The sequence below is a fragment of the Trichosurus vulpecula genome, chromosome 1 (genome assembly GCF_011100635.1).
Source record: "Trichosurus vulpecula isolate mTriVul1 chromosome 1, mTriVul1.pri, whole genome shotgun sequence".
Lineage (NCBI taxonomy): Eukaryota > Metazoa > Chordata > Mammalia > Diprotodontia > Phalangeridae > Trichosurus > Trichosurus vulpecula.
In genome coordinates, this window is record NC_050573.1 from 157943311 (window position 1) to 157962703 (window position 19393).

General features: G+C 36.9%; 1 protein-coding gene across 2 annotated transcripts in view; it reads left to right on the plus strand.

The window, feature by feature from the left end:
- Positions 1 to 18865, plus strand: part of PIP4P2 (phosphatidylinositol-4,5-bisphosphate 4-phosphatase 2) — a 76060-nt gene extending 57195 nt beyond the window's left edge. The window contains exons 6-8 of one of the 2 annotated variants that reach the window (XM_036740778.1): positions 15443 to 15533; positions 16447 to 16618; positions 18844 to 18865. In XM_036740778.1, the coding sequence (XP_036596673.1) occupies positions 15443 to 15533; positions 16447 to 16590 (235 nt within the window). In that variant the 3' untranslated portion in view covers positions 16591 to 16618; positions 18844 to 18865. Of the gene's footprint in view, positions 1 to 15442; positions 15534 to 16446; positions 16632 to 18843 lie in introns of those variants that run through there. The other variant, XM_036740777.1, reaches the window with a different exon arrangement.
- The last annotated feature ends 528 nt before the right edge of the window (positions 18866 to 19393 follow it).

Here is a 19393-nt window from a genome sequence, read left to right on the forward strand (position 1 = left end):
AAAAAAGAATGTTTATAGCATTCTAATCACATGCTCAACGTGTGAGGCTAGGCATGTGTTCTTAATTCATTTAAGCAAGATTTTGTTTCTATCATATGATTACTCATTGCCAGTATGAATATTTCTCTAGTAGATCTTTTAAAATTTTAGAATAAAACAGTATACAAATGAAGAAAATAGATGTTTTTTTCAGAATGCTCTTTCTTCAAAGACAAATCGAAAACATAGTGAAATTATTTTCAGGATTCCAGAGGAACACAGTTATCTCCATGCTTTTCAAAATCCCCATAATGCCTAACACATAAATACATAAATAAGGAGCATTCATTTCACAAAATCACACTATGTAAGAGTTAGAAATATTGAAGAAAAAGCTGCACAATAGTACACTCTTTACTGTAGTCAGAATCCATGCATTTCTTGATTAGAGGGAGAACTATCCAAACTAACTGAGTGCCCCCACGCCCTTGGATATAGCACCACACAAGATAATCTCACAAAATGATAAAACATTATATAACCAAGAGTAAGGTAAAGATTAACGTTTTTCTTCATTTAACAGAAAAGTAATCACTTAATCTTTTGGTCATGACCTTGGAAAATCATTTTCTTAAAACCACTCAATTCCTCTATGACTAATCTCTTCACGAGCTCTTCCTGGACAGCTGGTCACAGGTGACATAACATAATTAAAGAGACTCGTTTCTTCTGTTTGGTGGATCATCATCCTCATTTCTTCAGAGTCCTGGGAAACAGTCTACTCTTCTTAAGTGGATCAATCAAGGGTCCCCTTGGTCTTGGCCTCAGTGGGTCACAAGCCCTAACTGCTTCAAAGGAGATGCACTTCCAGGGTGACTTAGAGGGAGGAGAGCAAGACATCATTTCAGAAATTTCTAAAGATTATTAAGGATTTCTCTTACAAATTTATCCAAAGGCTTCAGACTAGGATAACTTAACATGCTTTCTTAATATTTCTAAAAGGCTGTGAAAGGAAAAGACTTTGTCCGCTTCAGTGGAAGGAGCCTCAGCACCCATCTAGGCCAGAGGAATGCCCACAATAACATACCTGATGAGTGGTCTTCTGAACTCTAAGTTCTTCAAAGAGACAGCCCCTATCCCCTCTTGAAGCAGCCCATTCCACTTTAAGATAGTTCTAATTTTTAGGAAGTTTTCTATAGCTTTAGGCCAAAGTTTGCTTAAACTTCCACTTTTTGCTCCTAGTTCTGAACTCTGGGGCCCACGTCTAATCACTTTTCCATGTGTTATTGTTCAGTTGTATCTCACTCTTCATGATCCCGTGGACCATAGCACACCCATACTGTCCATGGGGCTTTCTTGGCAAAGATGCTGGGGTACTTCGCCATTCTCTTCTCCTGTGGATTAAGGCAAACAGAGGCTAAGTGACTTGCCCAGGGTCACACAGCTAGTAAGCATCTGAGGCCTTTCGGACAACCCTTCAAATACTTTAGAATAAGTATCATGTTCACATTGAGCCTTCTCTTCTCCACGCTAAACATGCCTTGTTCTTTCAGCTGATCGTCATGATGTGGATGCAAGGTCCTTTACCATCTTGATTCCCTTCTTTGGGTCTCCAGCTTACTAATGTCCTCAAACTGTGGCTCCCAGAACTATACACAATATTCCAGATGTGGTCTGACGAGGACATAGTACCATCAACAAGTCAAGTCAACGAGCTTTCGTGTAATGGAGATTTTTCTAAGCACCGGGGATCCAAAGAACAGCAAACACACAACAAAAAAGTCCTGTTCTCAAAGAGTTCACAGTCTATTGGGTGACAACATACAAATAATTATATGGAAATAAAATATATATGGGATAAAATGGAAATAATTTTAGAGAGAAAGTATAGTGAGATTATGTCCACTCCTCTCTATTCCTTAAAGCTCTTGTCTTAGTTCAGCCCAAGCTTACATTAGCTCTTTGGCGTCCCGCACTACACTGTGAACTTGTATTGAGCTTGAAGTCCACTAAGGTCCTTACATCTTTTTCAGAACAACCGCTATCTATGCCTCCCTAATCTTGCGCTTCTGAGGTTGATTTTTTTTTATCCAAATGCAAGACTTTATACTTATCTCTATTGGATTTCTTTTTTCCAATAGGTAACGATAACAGTTAACATTTATGTAGCATTTTCAGATTTAGAAAGTACTGTACAAATATTATCTGCTTTGGTTTTCACAGCAACCCTGGGAGGTAGGTTCCTATTTTACAGATGACAAACCTGAGACAAACAGAAGTTAAATGACTTGCCCAGGGTCACATAGCTAGTAAGTGTATGAGGTCAAATTTGAACTCAGGTCTTCCCGACTCCAGGCTTAGAGCTCTATCTACTGTGCCTCCTAGCTGACTCTTAGATTCAGCCCAGTGTTCTAGCTTTTTAAGATGCTTTTGGATCCTGTCATGCCTTGTGTAGCTCCCTCACAGCTTTTTGTCTTCTGCAAATTCAATAAGCATGACGTTGTGGCTTTTTTAAAAAGTCGCCAATAAAAATGATAATAAGTACAGAGTCTCTGAGGTACTTCACTGGAGACCTCTTGCCAGATTGACTGACATTGAACCATTCATTAAAAGCTTACTCTCTGAGTCCAATAATCTACCCAACTCTGAATCGATATGGTTATTTTCTTATTTTAATCTACATTTCTTCATCTTCTCTAAAAGAATAATATGGGATAATATATCAGAAGCCTTGCTAATATCTGATAAACTCTATTCATAGCATGAGCATTATCTATTAGTTTACTAATCCTGTCAGAAAAAGAAATGAGATTTCACATGACCTGTCCGTCATGGGAAGGAATAAGCATTTAGATAGTAAGTGGCTGAGGCTGGATCTGAACTCAGGACTTTTTGACAACAGGCCACTGGGCCACCTAGCTGCTTACATCACGAAGCCATGTTGGCTCTTTGTAATCACTATTTCCCTTTCCAGAAGTTCGTCAATGATATCTTTAATTACTTTTCCAGGAATAATAGACAGGTTCCCTGGCATTTTTGGTTTTTAGACTATATTCTTTCCATTTTTAAAACCAGGCAACATTTGTTCTTTTCCCATCTCGTGGCGCCTCTCCCACTTTAAATAATCTTTCAAATATCACTAAGAGTGGCTCAGCATTTACAGCTGTCCATTCCTGTGGTACCTTAAGAAGTTAAGTTGGATCTTGCAACTTTGTTAAGATTGTTGATAATTTCAAACAGATTTTAGTCGATTTTCTAGCATTTTCTAAGTATAATATATCATCTTCAAAGAGTAATTGTTTTGTTTCCTCGTGGCCTATTCTAATTCTTTTAATTTCTTCTTCTCTTATTGCTTTAGCTAACACTTCTAGTACAATATTAAATAGTAGAGGCAATAACGGGCACCCTTGCTTCACCCTGATTGTAGTGGGAAGCTTGTCTTTATTGCAGATAATGCTTGCTCATGGTTTTAGATAAATAGTGCTCATCATTTTAAAGTAAGCCCCATTTTTCCCTATGCTCTCTAGTGGGTTTTCATTAATTTATTTATTTTTAGTTTTCAACATTCACTTCCAACATTCCCTTCCCCCTCCCTCTCCAAGATGGCATGCAATCTGATATGGGCTCTACACATACCTTCCTATTAAACACATTTTCACATTAGTCATATTTCATAGAAGAATTATAATGAATGGGAGAAACCATGAGAGAGAAAAACAAAACGAAAAAGAAAATAGTCTGCTTCGCTCTGCATCCTGACTCCATAGTTCTTTCTCTGGATGTGAAGGGCATTTTCCATCATGAGTCCTTTGGAATTGTTTTAGGTTCTTGCATTGCTGAGAAGGGCTAAGTCTATCAAAATCAGTCATCACACACTGTGGCTGTTACTGTGTATAGTGTTCACCTTGGTCTGCTCACTTCAGTCATCATCAGTTCATATAACTCTTTCTAAGTTTTTCTGAAGTCCACCTGTTCATAATTTCTTACATTCTTACATTCATATACCACAACTTGTTCGGCCATTCCCCACTTCATGGGCATCCCCGCAATTTCCGGTTCTTGGTTGCCACAGAAAGAGCAGCTATAAATATTTTTGGACATGTGGGTCCTTTTCCCATTTTTACAATCTCTTTGGGATACAGCCCTAGAAGCAGTATTGCTGAGTCAAAGGGTATGTATGTTTTTGTAGCCCTTTAGGCATAGTTCCAATTGCTCTCCAGAATGGTTGAATCAGCTGACAGTTCCACCAACAATGAATTACTGTTCTACCTTTCTCACATCTTCTCCAACATTTATCATTTTCTTGTTTTATCATGTTAGCCAATCTGATAGGTGTGATGTGGTCCTCTCTAGTGTTTTTAACAGGAATGGGTGCTATATTTTGTCAGAGGCTTTTTCTGCATCTATTGAGGTAATCATATGAGTTCTACTGGTTTTGTTATTGATATGGCCAATTATGCTTACAGTTTTCCTAATATTGAACCAGTCCTGCATTGCTGGCATAAATCCCACCTGGTCATAGTTTATGATCCTTGTGATATATTGCTGTAATCTCTTTGCTAGTATATTGTTTTAAAATTTTGCATCAATATTCGTTAAGGAAATTGGTGTATAATTTTCTTTCTCTGTTTTGGCTCTCCCTGGCTTGGGGATCACCACCATATTTGTGTCATAAAAAAAGGAATTTGGTAGGACTCCTTTGCCTATTTTTCCAAAGAGTTTATATAGTATTGAGATTAATTGTTCTTTAAATGTTTGGTAGAATTTGCTTGTGAATCCATCTGGTCCTGGGGATTTTTTCTTACAAAGTTCATTGATGGCTTGTTCAATTTCTTTTTCTGACATTAGACTATTTAAGTATCTTATTTCTTTTTTTAATCTGGGTAATTTATATTTTTATAGATGTTAATCCATTTCATTTAGACTATCAAATTTATGGGCATATAATTGGGCAAAATAGCTCCCAAAATTTGTCTTAATTTCCTCTTCATTGGCAGGGAATTTACCTCTTTTATTTTTGATATTGGTTATTTGGTTTTCATCTTCCCTCTTTTTAAAATCAAATTAACCAATGGTTTATTTATTTTATTGGGTTTTTTCATAAAACCAGCTTCTAGTTTTATTAGTTCAATGATTTTCTTACTTTCAGTTTTATTAATCTTGCCTTTAATTTTCAGGATTTCCAAATTGGTGTTTAATTGGGGATTTTTAATTTGTTCTTTTTCTAGTTTTTTTTTAGTTGCATGCACAATTCATTGATCTGCTTTTTCTCTATTTTATTAACATAAGCAATTTGAGATATGAATGTTCCCCTAAGTACTGTTTTGTCTGCATCCCATAAATTTTGGTGTGTTGTCTCATTGTTTTTATTTTATTTAATGAAATTATCAATCGTTGCTATGATTTGTTCTTTGACCCACTTGTTTTTTATGATTAGATCATTTAATTTCCAATTAATTTTTAATCTTTCTTTCCATCATCCATTATTGAATGTTTTTTATTGCATTATGACCTGAAAAGGATGCATTTACTATTTCTGCAAACTGCATTTGGTTGTGAGGTTTTTTTGTGTTGGTGTCATGTACTGCTGAGAAAAAGGTATATTCCTTTCTATCCCCATTCAGTTTTCTCTAGAGATCTATCATATCTAACTTTTCCAGAATTTTATTCACCTCCTTTACTTCTTGTTTTTTGGTTAGATTTATCTGGTTTTGAGAGGAGAAAGTTGAGATACCCCACTACTATAATTTTATTATCTATTTCTACCTGTAACTCATTCAACTTCTTCAAAAATTTAGATTCTATACCATTTGGTACATAAATGTTTGCTATTGATATGATTTTGTTGTCTGTGGTACCTTTCAGCAAAACATAGTTTCCTTTCTTATCTCTTTTAATTAGGTGTGTTTTTTACTTTTGCTTTGTCTGAAGTCATGATTGCTACCCCTGCTTTCTTCAACTGAAGCATAATAGATTCTGCTCCAGCCATTTGCCTTTTGTTTGCATCTCTCTGCTTCAAATGCATTTGTTGTAAACAGCATATTTCTGGTTTTTAATCCATTCTGCTTTCCACTTCCATTTTATGGGTGAGTCCATCCCATTCACATTTATGGTTATGATAACTAATGATGTGTTTCTTTCCGTGCTATTTTTTGGTTATCTCTCTCTCTCTCTCACCCCATACCCTTTCCCTCATCTCAAGTGTTTTACTTCTGATCACTGCCTTCCCCAATATACCCTCTCTTTTATACACTCTTCCCCTCATACACTTCTTCCCCCTTTTATTATCCCTATCCCTTTATACTTCCTTATATGGTAAGATAGATTTTTCTGTCCAACTGAGAATATATGTTATTCCCTCTTTGAGCCAGTTTTGAAGAGAGTAAGATTTAAGCTTTGCCTGCCACCCCCTCCCATCTTCTCCTCCATTATAATAGCTCTTTCATGCCTCCTTTATTTATCCCATTTATTCTCCTCCCTCCTTCTTCCAGTGCAGTTTTCTTTCTCACTCCTTTATTTTTTGGGGGGGTGTATTATGCCATCAGTGTCACCTTACATCCATATGCTCTATCTACATATACTCCTTCTTAATGCTTTTATAGCAATAAAGTTGTTAAGAGTTATAAATATTAACTTGCCATGTAGAAATATAAACAGTTTAGCTTTAATTTCTTAGTTTTTCACTTTCTTGTATCTTTTTTTTTTACCTTTTTATGTTTCCCTTGAGTTTTGTATTTGGAGATCAAATTTTTTATTCAGCTCTGGTCTTTCCATTAGAAATGCTTAAAAGTCCTCTATTCATTAAATGTCCATTTCCCCCCTGAAAGATTATATTCAGTTTTACAGGGTGATTTTCAGTTTTAATCCTAACTCCTTTGCCTTCTGGTATATAGTGTTCCAAGCCCTCCGTTCTTTAATGTGGAAGCTGTCAAATCCCGTGTTATGCTGACTGTAACTCCACAATATTTGAATTGTTTCTTTTTGGCCTCTTACAGTTCTTTCTCCTTGACCTCCAAGCTCTGGAATTTGGCTATGATGTTCCTGGGAGTTTTCATTTTGGGATCTCTCTCAGGTAGTGATCAGTGGATTCTTTCAGTTTCTGTTTTGCCCTATGCTTCTAATATATCAGGGCCGTTTTCTTTGATAATTTCTTGAAAGATGTTGTCCAGGTGTTTTTTTTATCATGGCTTTCAGGCAGTCCAATAATTTTTATATTATCTCTCCTGGATCTATTTTCTAGGTCAGTTGTTTTTCCAGTGAGAAATTTCATATTCTTTTTTTTTTACTTTTTTGATTTTGTCTTATATCTTGATGTCTTATAGAGTCATTAGTTTCCACTTGTTCAATTCTAATTTTTAAAGAATTATTTTCTTCAGTGAGTTTTGTACTTCTTTCTTCCATTTGGCCAATTCTGTTTTTTAGGGAGTAATTTTCCTCAGTAAACTTTTGTATGTCTTTTCCCATGCTATTGGTGTTTTTCATGATTCTCTTGCATTAATCTCATTTCTTTTCCCAATTTTTCTTCTACTTCTCTAATTTGCTTTTCAAAATCCTTTTTAAGCTCTTTCAGGAATTCTTTTTGGGCCTAAAACCAAATTGCTATTTTTCTTTGGGGCTTCACTTGTAGCCATTTGACACTACTGTCCTCTTCCAAGTTTATGCTTTGATCCTCCCTATCACCATAGCAACTATAGTCAAGTCTTTGCTTTGTGTTTTGCTCTTTTTTCCCCTTTTTTGTGTGTGACTTGGTGTTTTTATGTGAGAGTTGGGCTCTGGGCCTACACTGTCCCAAGCTTTTTGTGCTGGGACTCTGGGTCTTATTGCTGGCTTTCACTGGGTTTTGGGGCCTAGCTGCTTGTTTTCTCTAGGAGGGAGGCTTTCCTTCTGGCTTAAACTGAGGTTGGGGCCTCCCAGTTGTCCTCCCTTGGGTATGCAGTTTAGTTGTTGGCCTGCTTCAGGGGTGGGACCTTGCTGCTGGGTTGCTATGGAAACACAATTTCTGTGGGTAGGCCCCAGTGGTCTTGCTGTTGGCCAGCCCCAGGGCAGGGCTTTACTACTGGTCAGCAGTGGGGTAGAGGCCTCTCTGGTGGCTTGTGCTGAGGATGAGGTTTCTGGGGTGGGACTGCTAACCTGCACAGGGGACTGCTGGTTTGCAGTAGGACAGGGCCTCTCTGGTGGATTGACCTAGGCATGGAGCCTTGCTGCAGGCCCCCTGCTGTGACGCTGCTGCTGCCAATCCTCTTGGACCTTGCTCCCCTCCCATCCCATTGAGACAGGTCGTTACTGCTGGGCTGGTAAGCTGCTTCCCTGCTCCTAAAGCATTTCTGAGGTAGTTTTATAGTTATTTGGAAGGGAATTTGGGAGGACTTCAGAGGGTTTCTTCCTCACTCTGCCATCTTGGCACTGAAAGTCTTTGTAGGGCTTCTGAGTGACCCTCAGGAGAGTACAAAAATGTGATTTCCCTTTCATCCACATTTTGATCAGATCCTCTCCATATGAACTCTCATGTAGCCTTAACAACCCATCTTCTGCCAGTGGACAAGTACTTCTTGAAGTCTGCTAGGTTGAATTGGCATTGTTCTCTCCCTCCAATCACCAGAGAATCCAGCTAATTGCCCTGTTTCCAACAAATGGTTGTGATATATTGTTGTAGTTGGGCCCTGACTATTCTCCTGTACTATTTGGTAGCCTGGAAGATTGCCCAAAATCTAAACTAATTTGTATGAGATGGGAATTGGTACAAGACACTATTTAACATAAGACACCAAGATATCTTAGCTGTACTCTATCACTTAGTTAGGGTTCCAGACAGAATTCAAACATATCATTCTTTGTTCCACTTGAGGCCTTCCTGAGCTTTGGATAAAGGGCTAGCAGTGAACTTTCTTAGCTGATCTCTAAGCTTAGGAAGTATTGGTTGTGAATTTTCTCATCTTTCTCCTCCACATTCCAAAGGACCAATCTATGGTAAACCTTCACTCCAACATCAGAAATGAGGCAGTAAAGCCTGTATCATCTTTCCTAGTAACTTTATATGCAAGCATGAGAAATGCCACATGTTGACTCCGCTGAACCTTCTGCTCAGGCTTCTGAGTCTTCAGCAGGCTCAGTAATAAATGGTTAAAATCCTTCACGCCTCCTTGAAGGTCTCAAAGTATGCTTCTAAACTTCTTGATTCTTGCTAAAACCAGTGTCTCCTTGAGTAATTTACTCTCAAGTTTCAACTTTGGTCAGAGCTGCCACAGGTAGGAGAGCCCCCACAGAGGAAAGCTACTGCTTTGGTTTTATTTTCCCCACTTCAGCAGGCCTCTGCCTATTGGGTAAGATGATTTTTCTCCACCAAGATTTTGCTAACTTTTTCCCAATCTCCTTCAGAGTTAAAAGTTTGTACGTATAATCTCCAAAGACTTGCTAGTAGTTGACTTCTCCATCATGCCCTCAGGAAGCTCGTTATTTGGAAAACTTCATCATCCTATAGGATCAGCCTTGGAACTCTACCTCATCACTACCCTGATCTCTCTGATTGGAGGATGGGGCCATGAATTCTGAACCTCCATTTAAGGAAAGAGCTCGGCTCAGATATCTCCTCATTTTTCACGTGGCTGCACTACCCAAGGACTTCTCTGACTGACCTCTCCACTATGCCCTTATGTTGATCACTTGACCCTTCTCCCTTTTTTTTTGAGCTTTGTCTTACCCCATTAGATTGTAACCTCTTTAAGGGCAGAGACTGTCTTTCCTTTTATTTTTTTTAATTTCTATCTCCTGTTCTTAGCATAGTACCTGGAACATAGCAGGTGCTTACTAAATGTTCAGTGACTGACATACATTCCATATAAACAGAACTAGTGGATAGCCTTTTCCTTAAAATACTCCAAACATACCTCACACTTCCTGTACATATTTGCTGTCATACTAGGCCACCAAAATCTATTTTGTTCAGGGATTCTCCTTACCTAAATATAATATATATATACATGCATATATATATTATATATATATATACGAGTACTACCATGTAGAACTTTCATGGCCAAAGAACAGAGGATCCTCTTCCTATTCCCTTCCTGTTTTCTTTCGCCCCCATAGAAACACATCTTATCAAGCTCGATATCAATATCATATCAGTATCATCGAGAGAAGCTAAAATACATAAGGATCCTACATAGCACTAACCCCTTTCTCTCATACCTCGTATGAGATCAGTTATTGTCAGCCGTAGTACTCCACTGCACAGCTACCACTTTTGCCATTCTCTCCAGAATAGAATAATGGCATTTCAGTCCCTCAATCATGCGCTGATTCCTGTTGCTTTGACTTCCTACAGGACCCCACATCCTATGATTGCTCTCACTGATGCTTATCTAAGAACAATCAAAGCCGATTAGTCTAACAAAAGAGCAAATGAGAGGTTGGCATTTCTTCACCAAGGCTTAAAATATACAAGTGACGGGCTCACAGTCAGGGATAGAGTGCACCTAACAAGGGAAGCTAAAGATGTATTTACATGGAATCTTGCAGGTTTAGTTTTTTAAAATGGATTTAAGCTGAAAAAGAGGAAAGAGCGGTCTATCTCTGATTCCTCTTTGTTTTCTCATTCCCCCCCTTTATTCCTTTTCTCCTCTTCTTCTTGCTTCCCCATAGAGACACATATTATCAAACAAGATATCATTATCATGTTAATATCATCAATGGTAGCTAAAATATATGAAGGGTAGCAGAAGACATGCTCCAAAATTCACAGGAGCTGACTATAAAACCCTTGGCCTTGGATATCAGTACAGAAATATACTTAACAATGGGAAGAGATCCTAATGCAAAGGGATAAATTTGACAACTTGACTGTTATTGAGATTTAATGCGATGAAATCCATGACTAGAGTATGGTTCTTGGAAAGAAAACCTAATTTATAAGTAACTGAATAGGTGAAAAGAGTATCAGAGTTAAATATATATATATGTATACATATATATATATATATATATATATTTATACACACACACACACACACACACACACACACACACTTATAAGATAGACTTGTAAGGACATCCAGGAACCAGAGAGGAAAACATTTGAGTGAAAGTCAACAGAAATAGAAACAATATTGTTATTGGAATAAACTACCAACCAATAGATGAAGACTTCAGGACATTGACTTTATGCCAGGAATGGAGAAATGATTCAGTAATGACAGAGGAATTAATTAATTTATTTGAATACCTCCTAGAGTTCTTGCTGCCCAAAAATGTGTCTAATATTATATTGAAAGGTTTATAATATTGTACATGTTATCAGATAGAGTTGTTATAATAACTTGTTTTGCTTCTTTTGTTATAAGGGAGAGATTTGGGGGGGATTCAGATGGGGGGGTGCTTATGGAAACTGATAGTCAAAGAAAAAGGCAGCAATAAAACATTAAAAAATGTTAGTGCCCAGTTTGACATCACTTTGACTGTGATTTATAGCCCAGATAAAAACACTTAAGCCTTGGTTTACAAGAATAGACCCCCCCCCAAAAAAAACAACAGCACAACCACTCAATAACTTAGAAGCATAATGGTACTCTCAGCCTAAAACTTCTGTAGTAACCACACAAGAACTTAAGCATTTTTTCATTTGAAAAATACTTGCTCATCTCCAAGATATTGCCAAGTTGAGGCAGCTTTGCAATATGATTGGTGAGTTATTTTAAAAGGGTGGGCACTTGGCAGGCTGAGACCTGATACTGGAAATATGCCAGATGGTAATTCTTTAGAGAAGTATTAAGCAGTAATAATTATGTCCTAGTTTGGAGTTATTGATTTGCAACTATTTAAAAATCAAGGATCTGATTACATTAAAAAAACATTTTGTTTCTGAATTGTCAATTCTTCAAATGGATAGTTTTGTAGTATAGATTGCTATGTGGCCTTGAGATTGGAAAAAAATATGTGTATATATATATATATATGTGTGTGTGTGTGTGTGTGTGTGTGTGTGTTTGTGTGTGTATACATACACATATATATACACACATATATGTATACACAGCTTTACCTTGTATCCCTGTTAGAAATTACATCTTCATGCTTTTCCTGCCCCTTTACAAGACATAAAAATATAGTGTCAAGTTCAAAGTTCAAGTCAGAGTTTATTGAAGCACTGGGTACCTACTTGCCACATCACAAAAGTTTTCCAGTCTTGGTGTTTAAAGGAGGGAATGCAAAGCCCCTGTCCTCAAAGTTTTTGTTGTCTGCATGTCCCTCCTGTTTTCTTCTGGGGGGCATCAATGCATCTCGAGCCCCAACTATTAGCTTTGAGCCAATGTTCCAGTTTTTAGGATTTCAGTAAGTGTGGCATCCATTCAAATACGCTGCAAAAGCCCATCTTCTTTCATCAATACTCTAGCCAAAGCTGCAGCAGAATCTCAGTTGCAGATGAAACCTAAGGGTGATAGAAATGTGCACAGTATATGTGCACAGAACATGGCTCGTTGCCAGTGAGACTTGTGCTCAATAAGTAGATGTGAAATATGTTGTCCAGTATGTGTGTGATTGAAAAAGGAAATTAACCAGTCATATAGTGAAGTAGGGGAGTATAATAGTCTGATACTGCATTGTTTCCACAAAAGATTAAAAAGTATTTAAGAAACATTAACAAAATAGGTGTTCTTTGACATCCTTTCTCTGCAATTTCCATTCCTCTTTATTTTGTCTCTTTTTTCTTAACCTGTCTAATTCTGTCTTCTGAGAAATCCCACCTTATCCTTGTCCATTCTAGTTATTCTCCTGTATTTCTACCTTTCACTGTCGAAATTTTTCATATGTATATTTACTACCTTCATTTTCTTACAAGTCATTCTTTATATATTCTTTGTTCCACTATCTCCACTGTATTGAAATGTCTTTCTCCAGGATGAGAAGTGACCTAATTTATAAATCAAATGGCCTTTTCTCGGTCCTTCTCTCCCTTGGCCTCCACAGGTACGGCTGTCTGTGAGTTAGTAGGTAAGGCCTACAACATTACCTGAGACATATAGGAAGAGATTAAGTAACTTGCTCAGAACCACAGAGAGGTAGAGGTGGGATTTGAACCCGGGTCATCCTGATTCCAAACTCAGCAGGGATCAGTCCTTTAACCTCCATGACTCAAGCAGCAACCTAGGATTTAATCTTCTAAGTCATAGCAAAATTATAAACCCTTAGTATTCTTTGAGCTTTCCTGACAACCCTGATGTCTTCTTTATTTTTGAAACTCCCTCTTGACTTCCATAATATTACACTACTCTTCCATTTCTGTCCCCTTTTACAAACTGCTTTTCTTCCATCCACTTCTTTAATGTGAGCATTTCCTGGACTCATTGTTTAGTCCTTATACAGTCTTTCTCAGAAATCTCAACCACTCCCACCTTTTCAACTGTTATCTTTCTATAGGTGATTTCTAAATCTCTATATTCTACTAATTTTCTCCTGATCTTCATTCTCGCATGTATAAGTGCGTACTTGAAATTTTTAGCTGGATGCCCTCTTTGTACCTCAAGATTCGGTATAACTCAAGCTGAACTCATCATCTTCCTTCTCAAACTAACTCCCTTTCCTGACTTCCCTGATGATGGTACTATGGTAGTATGGGCATATAAAAGCACAAGAGTCGGAGGGTTATTTAGTATAAAACAATAATTTAGTATAATAATTTAGTATAAAAGCCTCTGGGGGCATCATTTTATGACAGCATGGTATAAGAGTTGGTCTTCATAAGGATGACTTTGAGTTCTCTGAACAATGTTGTCATACCTTCTGTTTAAAGAGTCAGTAAAGTTCATTTTAAAAGAAGGACATTGATGATGAGAAGTATGCCCAGAGGAGCATAAGCAGGATGGTAAAAGGCCTCAAGTTCATACCATAAAATTGGTTGAAGGAACAGGGGATGCTTTGCCTGGAGAAGAGCTGGCTCAAGGTGGACATGATAGCTGTCTTCAACTATATGAAAGACGATTACATGAGAGAAAGATTAGAATCACAGCAGTCTTTTTACAGTGTCAAAGAGCTGAAGACAAAGTAGATATCCATCAATCGGGGAATAGCTAAACGAATTTTGCTAAATGGATGTAACAGAGTATTTCTGTATCATGAGAAACAATGAATATGAATAATTCAGAAGAGATTTATATGAGGTAATGTTAAGTGAAATAAGCAGAACCAACAAAATACATACAGTGACAACTACAACAGTGTAAATTGAAAGAACAAAAGCAATAAATACCCCATCCCTCTCAAACCTGAAGACTGTATAATCACCATGACTGAGATTGGCTTGAAAGAGGAAAGGAGAAAATGAGCTCTTCTTTCTTAGGGTGACTTAATGTAGAATCATATTTCTTCCATTTGAAAGTAAACTTGAGAACAGGGACTGTCACTCTTTCTTTTTTAACTATACGCATTGCATAGCACTATGCCAGGCTTATAGGATTGTTGGTACTTAATAAATGCTTATTCATTGGTGGATATACTGTCAGCTTAGGTTTATAAATTGATTAGTTTTGCTAAGCTCTTTTTCTTCCTATTAATCTTTGTTACAATGGCTAGCACTTTGGGTGGGGGAGGTATGTTTGGAAATGAAAGTGGCAAAAAAAATCAATAGCAATTTAAAGAGAATAAAAGAATTAGATTTGTTCTGTGTGCCACTTGACAGAAGAAATAGGATCAATGGGTGGAAGATACAGACAGGCAAATTTAGGTCTGAAACTATAAAAAAACAATTCTTCATAATTAGAGTCATCCAAGAGTGCAGTTGGGATGCCTTGCAAGGTTTGGGATTGTGACATAATCCCTCCCCACCAATTTTAGTGGAGGTCTTAAAACAAAGTTTATATCATGACTGGACCTTTACATTGAAGAAGAGGTGTGGTGTGTGTGTGGGGTGTGTGTGTGTGTGTGTGTGTGTGTGTGTGTGTGTGTGTGTGTGTATCTTTTCAGGTACAGGTTAGATTAGATGGCCTCAAAGTTCTCTTCCAGTTCTGATTCTGTACCTAGTCATTGGGCAGCACTGGTGCCCAGGTGCCTCAACCTATATCTGGTACTAGAGAGCATTCAAAGAAAATACCAACCCTCTTTGTTTCTCCAAGAACTGTTTACAGCTCTCCTTTACCTCTGCCCTTTTGTGGATAGTAGTGCATGTCTAGGGGCAAGGTCTTTATAAATTTATCCAATTAGTTATTAGTACTTTCTACTAATTCCTCAAATGACCATATATATGCTTACCTAGTTACATCATATCCTCCCAATTAGGTTTCTTGACTTTTCTTCCCTTTGTTTCCTTGCTGCCTACTTGGTTCCTTGATCAAGTGCCTACTAGGCACTTGAAAAGTGCTTATTGGATTCAATACATGCATATAGATGAAAGGTATATATGAAAGATAGCAGATTAAAAGAAGAATTTTAACCTAGATGTTGAATATCTTTTGTTGTTATGTACACACAGTTCCTCAGTGGGTAGTGCACTTCCACGAAGACGTTGCTGTGCATATATTACCATTGGAATGATATGTATTTTCATTGGAGTTGGATTAACTGTAAGTGTTATATTAATGGTGAGATGAATAAAGTTCTCTAATTTTAACTCTACAACATAGGGGTAGCTTTATGGTATTGCAAAAAGAGTTCTGGTCTTAGAAATCTGGGTTTAAATTTGTCCTTAACTACTTGTGTGACCTTGGCAAGTCACTTCACTTCCTGGACCTCAGTTTCTTCATTTGTAAAATGAGGAGCTGGACTGGATGACCCCTAAAGTTACTTCCATCTCTTAGTCCTCTGAGCCACCCATTGGCTCATAAACTTCACTGTGGAACTAATAGAAGTCAGTTGGCTTCTACTTCTTGCTAGGACTAACTTTGCCACTGTCCTGTGGCTCATTCCTGTTGATACGGGAGGACTATAGGTATGGAGTACAGAAAATAATTTTCTTTCTTCCTAATGCATGCTAAGAGAGAAAGATCCCATATCAGGGTGGGGAGGATTCAGTCTGAGAAAAGAGCAAAGCTTAGTAGGCATAGAGAGAAGGCTCAAAGACTGAAGTAAATTAGTCCTTTTCCAACTTTTAACTTTTGTTATCCTCTGTCTCTCAAGGAAAATTCACTCAATTTGGTATCATTTACTGTACTTACCTGTACCCCCTCTGGTCAGATAGACTGGATGCTTTTTAGAATTTATCTGTGTCTAATCATTTTATAAAGCTAGTGGCCAGCAGATATTTTTATAAACGAATAAAGATCTGAGAACATCTACTTTAGGTTGACTATAATTTACCCTCATATCAAGTAAATATTGTTTGGGGATGGTTATTTTTTTCTATCTGTTGATATATTTTAGATGCTAAGTAGTAATATAAAAGTTTGCTAAGTAGTAATATGCATTTTTCATCATTTAAGATGCCATTTTTTTCAATTTTTCTAACCCTAAATTATTTTGTTTTTCTTTTCATTTTAGGTTGGTACACAAGATTTTGCCAGACGATTTCATGCAACCTATGTTTCTTGGGCAATTGCTTATCTCTTAGGCTTGATCTGCCTTATCCGAGCTTGTTACTGGGGAGCCATAAAAGTCAGTTATCCAGAACACAGTTTTGCATAAGCTTGCTTCTAGTGATAGATTGCTGCAGGTGAGAATCTTTAGTAGTTCTGGATAAAACAAGTGGACATTTAAAAATAATTTTCCTTGATGGATTCCATTCTAAGTACAGTAGTTCCAAGTTGGGGGGAGGGCCTTTTTAAAAAAATAAATATCCATTGCACTGCATTATATGCAAAGAATTTATTTTGCTGCTAGATTTCCAAGTTCTGAATAATAAAGCTATGTTTACATGTTTATTTACGTATCTTATAAGGTACTTTAAAATTTTTCACTCACATTTTAGGTTTTACATCTCCTTTTCATAATTTTAAATTTTTTTGTTGCATTACTTTATGATCTAAGTGTTTAAGAGCAAGATGTTAATCAGTGTTTCAAAAATAACCTCATAATCATACTTAGATTTTAATTACAGCTGTATCAAAGTGGCTTGCTTTAAGATCTAAGCAATAAGCATTCTGCCTGAATTTACTGTAACTTTTACAGAAGATCATAGTGACCTTATTCAAAACACAATGTTTGAATCTACTTTCGAATACTGTGACACTATTACTATAAGGAAAACATTTGTAAACACTGTATGTTTGTTTTTCAGGTAGAAAGAAATAATATTTTGGTAGCATTGAAATAGAATGATAAAAAATCATTTGTCCACTATAGGAGAAAATGTTGGATAAATGTCTCTTCTCAAGGATCCCAGAAGTTGTTTTTTTCTGATTTTATTTGTCTGTCCTAAAAAGCCCTGATCTAGATTCATGGACTTAATTTTAATAATTTGTAGGAGTTCCTTTACCCGGTCTGGGGAAAGTGTTTCATAAAATGTTTTGTAATACATAACTCTCTTGTAGAAAAAAGGTAGGGTTCCATTTGTTTGCTTCTTGTCATTTGATTGTGGCAAAATTTCCCTTTGGGGGCCATGCTATACTGGTCATACGGAAAAGGAGTTATTGACATTTTGTGCTAGCTAAAAGGATGAGTATACAGTTAAGTCTTATCACTCCATCCTAATATAGCTGGTCAATTAAATACCCACTTTATATAAGGTGGAATAAGCAACAAGAAGCAACTTAGTTTTCTAAGAATTCACAAGGGTTAAGGGACCAGCTCTCACACTGCCCATCTTTGCAATTTTGAAAACAATTTTTTTGCAAATCTGAGAGAGAATGTCCTGAGCTCTTTATAAGCTAGTAGTTTTTAAAGTAATGGGGGTTGGAGTAAATTAGTTAGGTATTGCAGGAATAAGAAAATATTTAAAAATATTTCTGTTCCTAATTTGGTCAAGAAGACACTCAAGATAATCTGGAATACAGTAAGTGTAAGCTTCAAAGAGTAAATTATGTTTAATGTACAAATGCAGTAGCTCAGGATTATAATGTACCTTTTAAAGTACACTAATAAAGATAATTATTCAAAAGTTTCCCTGTTTTCCCTCCATGTAATTATTATTTTTAGTTAAGATGTATCTTCTCTGACTGGTCTGTGTCATTTGTGATTTTATTTCACAGTAGCCCACACTAGGAAGGAGCAGATTTAGGGCAAGTCCTCTTAATGACCTCTTTTGTATTTCAGACGAAGTATGGAAACAAGTTATGGATAAATGGAAATAACTTCCTTTTAAAAATATATTTTGTCCTAGAAAATGTAGGTGTATTTCTTTATCCCTATTCACAGACATAATTTATCCCAACAATTATTAACTACTCATTTGTCAGAATCATACTAGTTGCAAAAATATGGTAAGCCATACTCCTTAGAGGAATTTAAAAGAGACCAAGAACTGTTTATAATGGATTTACTACATTCAGTTGTGAAAAAATAAACTGTTAGCCCTCAATTATTTAACGGCTGATTATCCAGTTTGTGAATTTTCCAGCCTATTCATCCTTCGTTTCCTTAGGCATTTCTCTAATTATATCAGAGGATAAAGAAATAAACTAAAATTCAGATAAATCAGTTTGGCTAATTGCTAACAGTTGCGATTTGTGATGGGGGATTTGAAATTATTGGCAAAAATGAGGTTTAGAAAGCATCTGTGGATTTAATTTATTCATTTTACCCACATTCCATTTGCATAGGTATTTGAAGCGTTGTTTTATTCATCTAGATCTGTCATTCATATCTTTAGAATAAGTGCTTTCAAAGAAATCACAGAAAATTACTTAAAAGGAAGAGATTAAATAAAAGTGAGTTTAAGAAAAAAAGGGCTTAACTATAGCAACAAATCTACCTTGATTCACTCTTCTTTCTTTTCCACAGAATATTGCCATTTCCCTACAGGAGGGCTTCAGGTATCCTGCAATTAACCAAAAACTTGGTTAATACGAAGGTCTTAGTTACTTCCTTGGGACTAAACTAATGGAAATTTTAGCAGCGTAGGATGGAGCTTATTTTCCCTACTGTTTCTCATCAAGCATTTGGCTTTTAAAAAGTCCTTACAGCACGAGGGGACCATACGTATCTTTGTTAGGCCTCCTCTTTCCACTTCTTCTCAACTTCTCTCAGACTTTAGAATGGCTGCTCAGATACCTGGGGATTCTGCATATGGGATCCATTGCTGGGTAGTGTCTACATAAGGGAAAAAGACATTTTATTAGACCTAGCTGGTATGCGATGGAGTGAAATATAGGAAACTTCGCTGGCATAATGGATAGAGTCCTGGGCCTGAAGGCAGCAAGACTCAAGTTCAAATCCAACCTCAGACAACTACTAGTTGTGTGACCCTGGGCAAGTCACCTAACCTCTGCCTGCCTCAGTTTCCTCATCTGTAAAATGGGGATAATATAGCACCTACCTCCCAGGGTTGTTG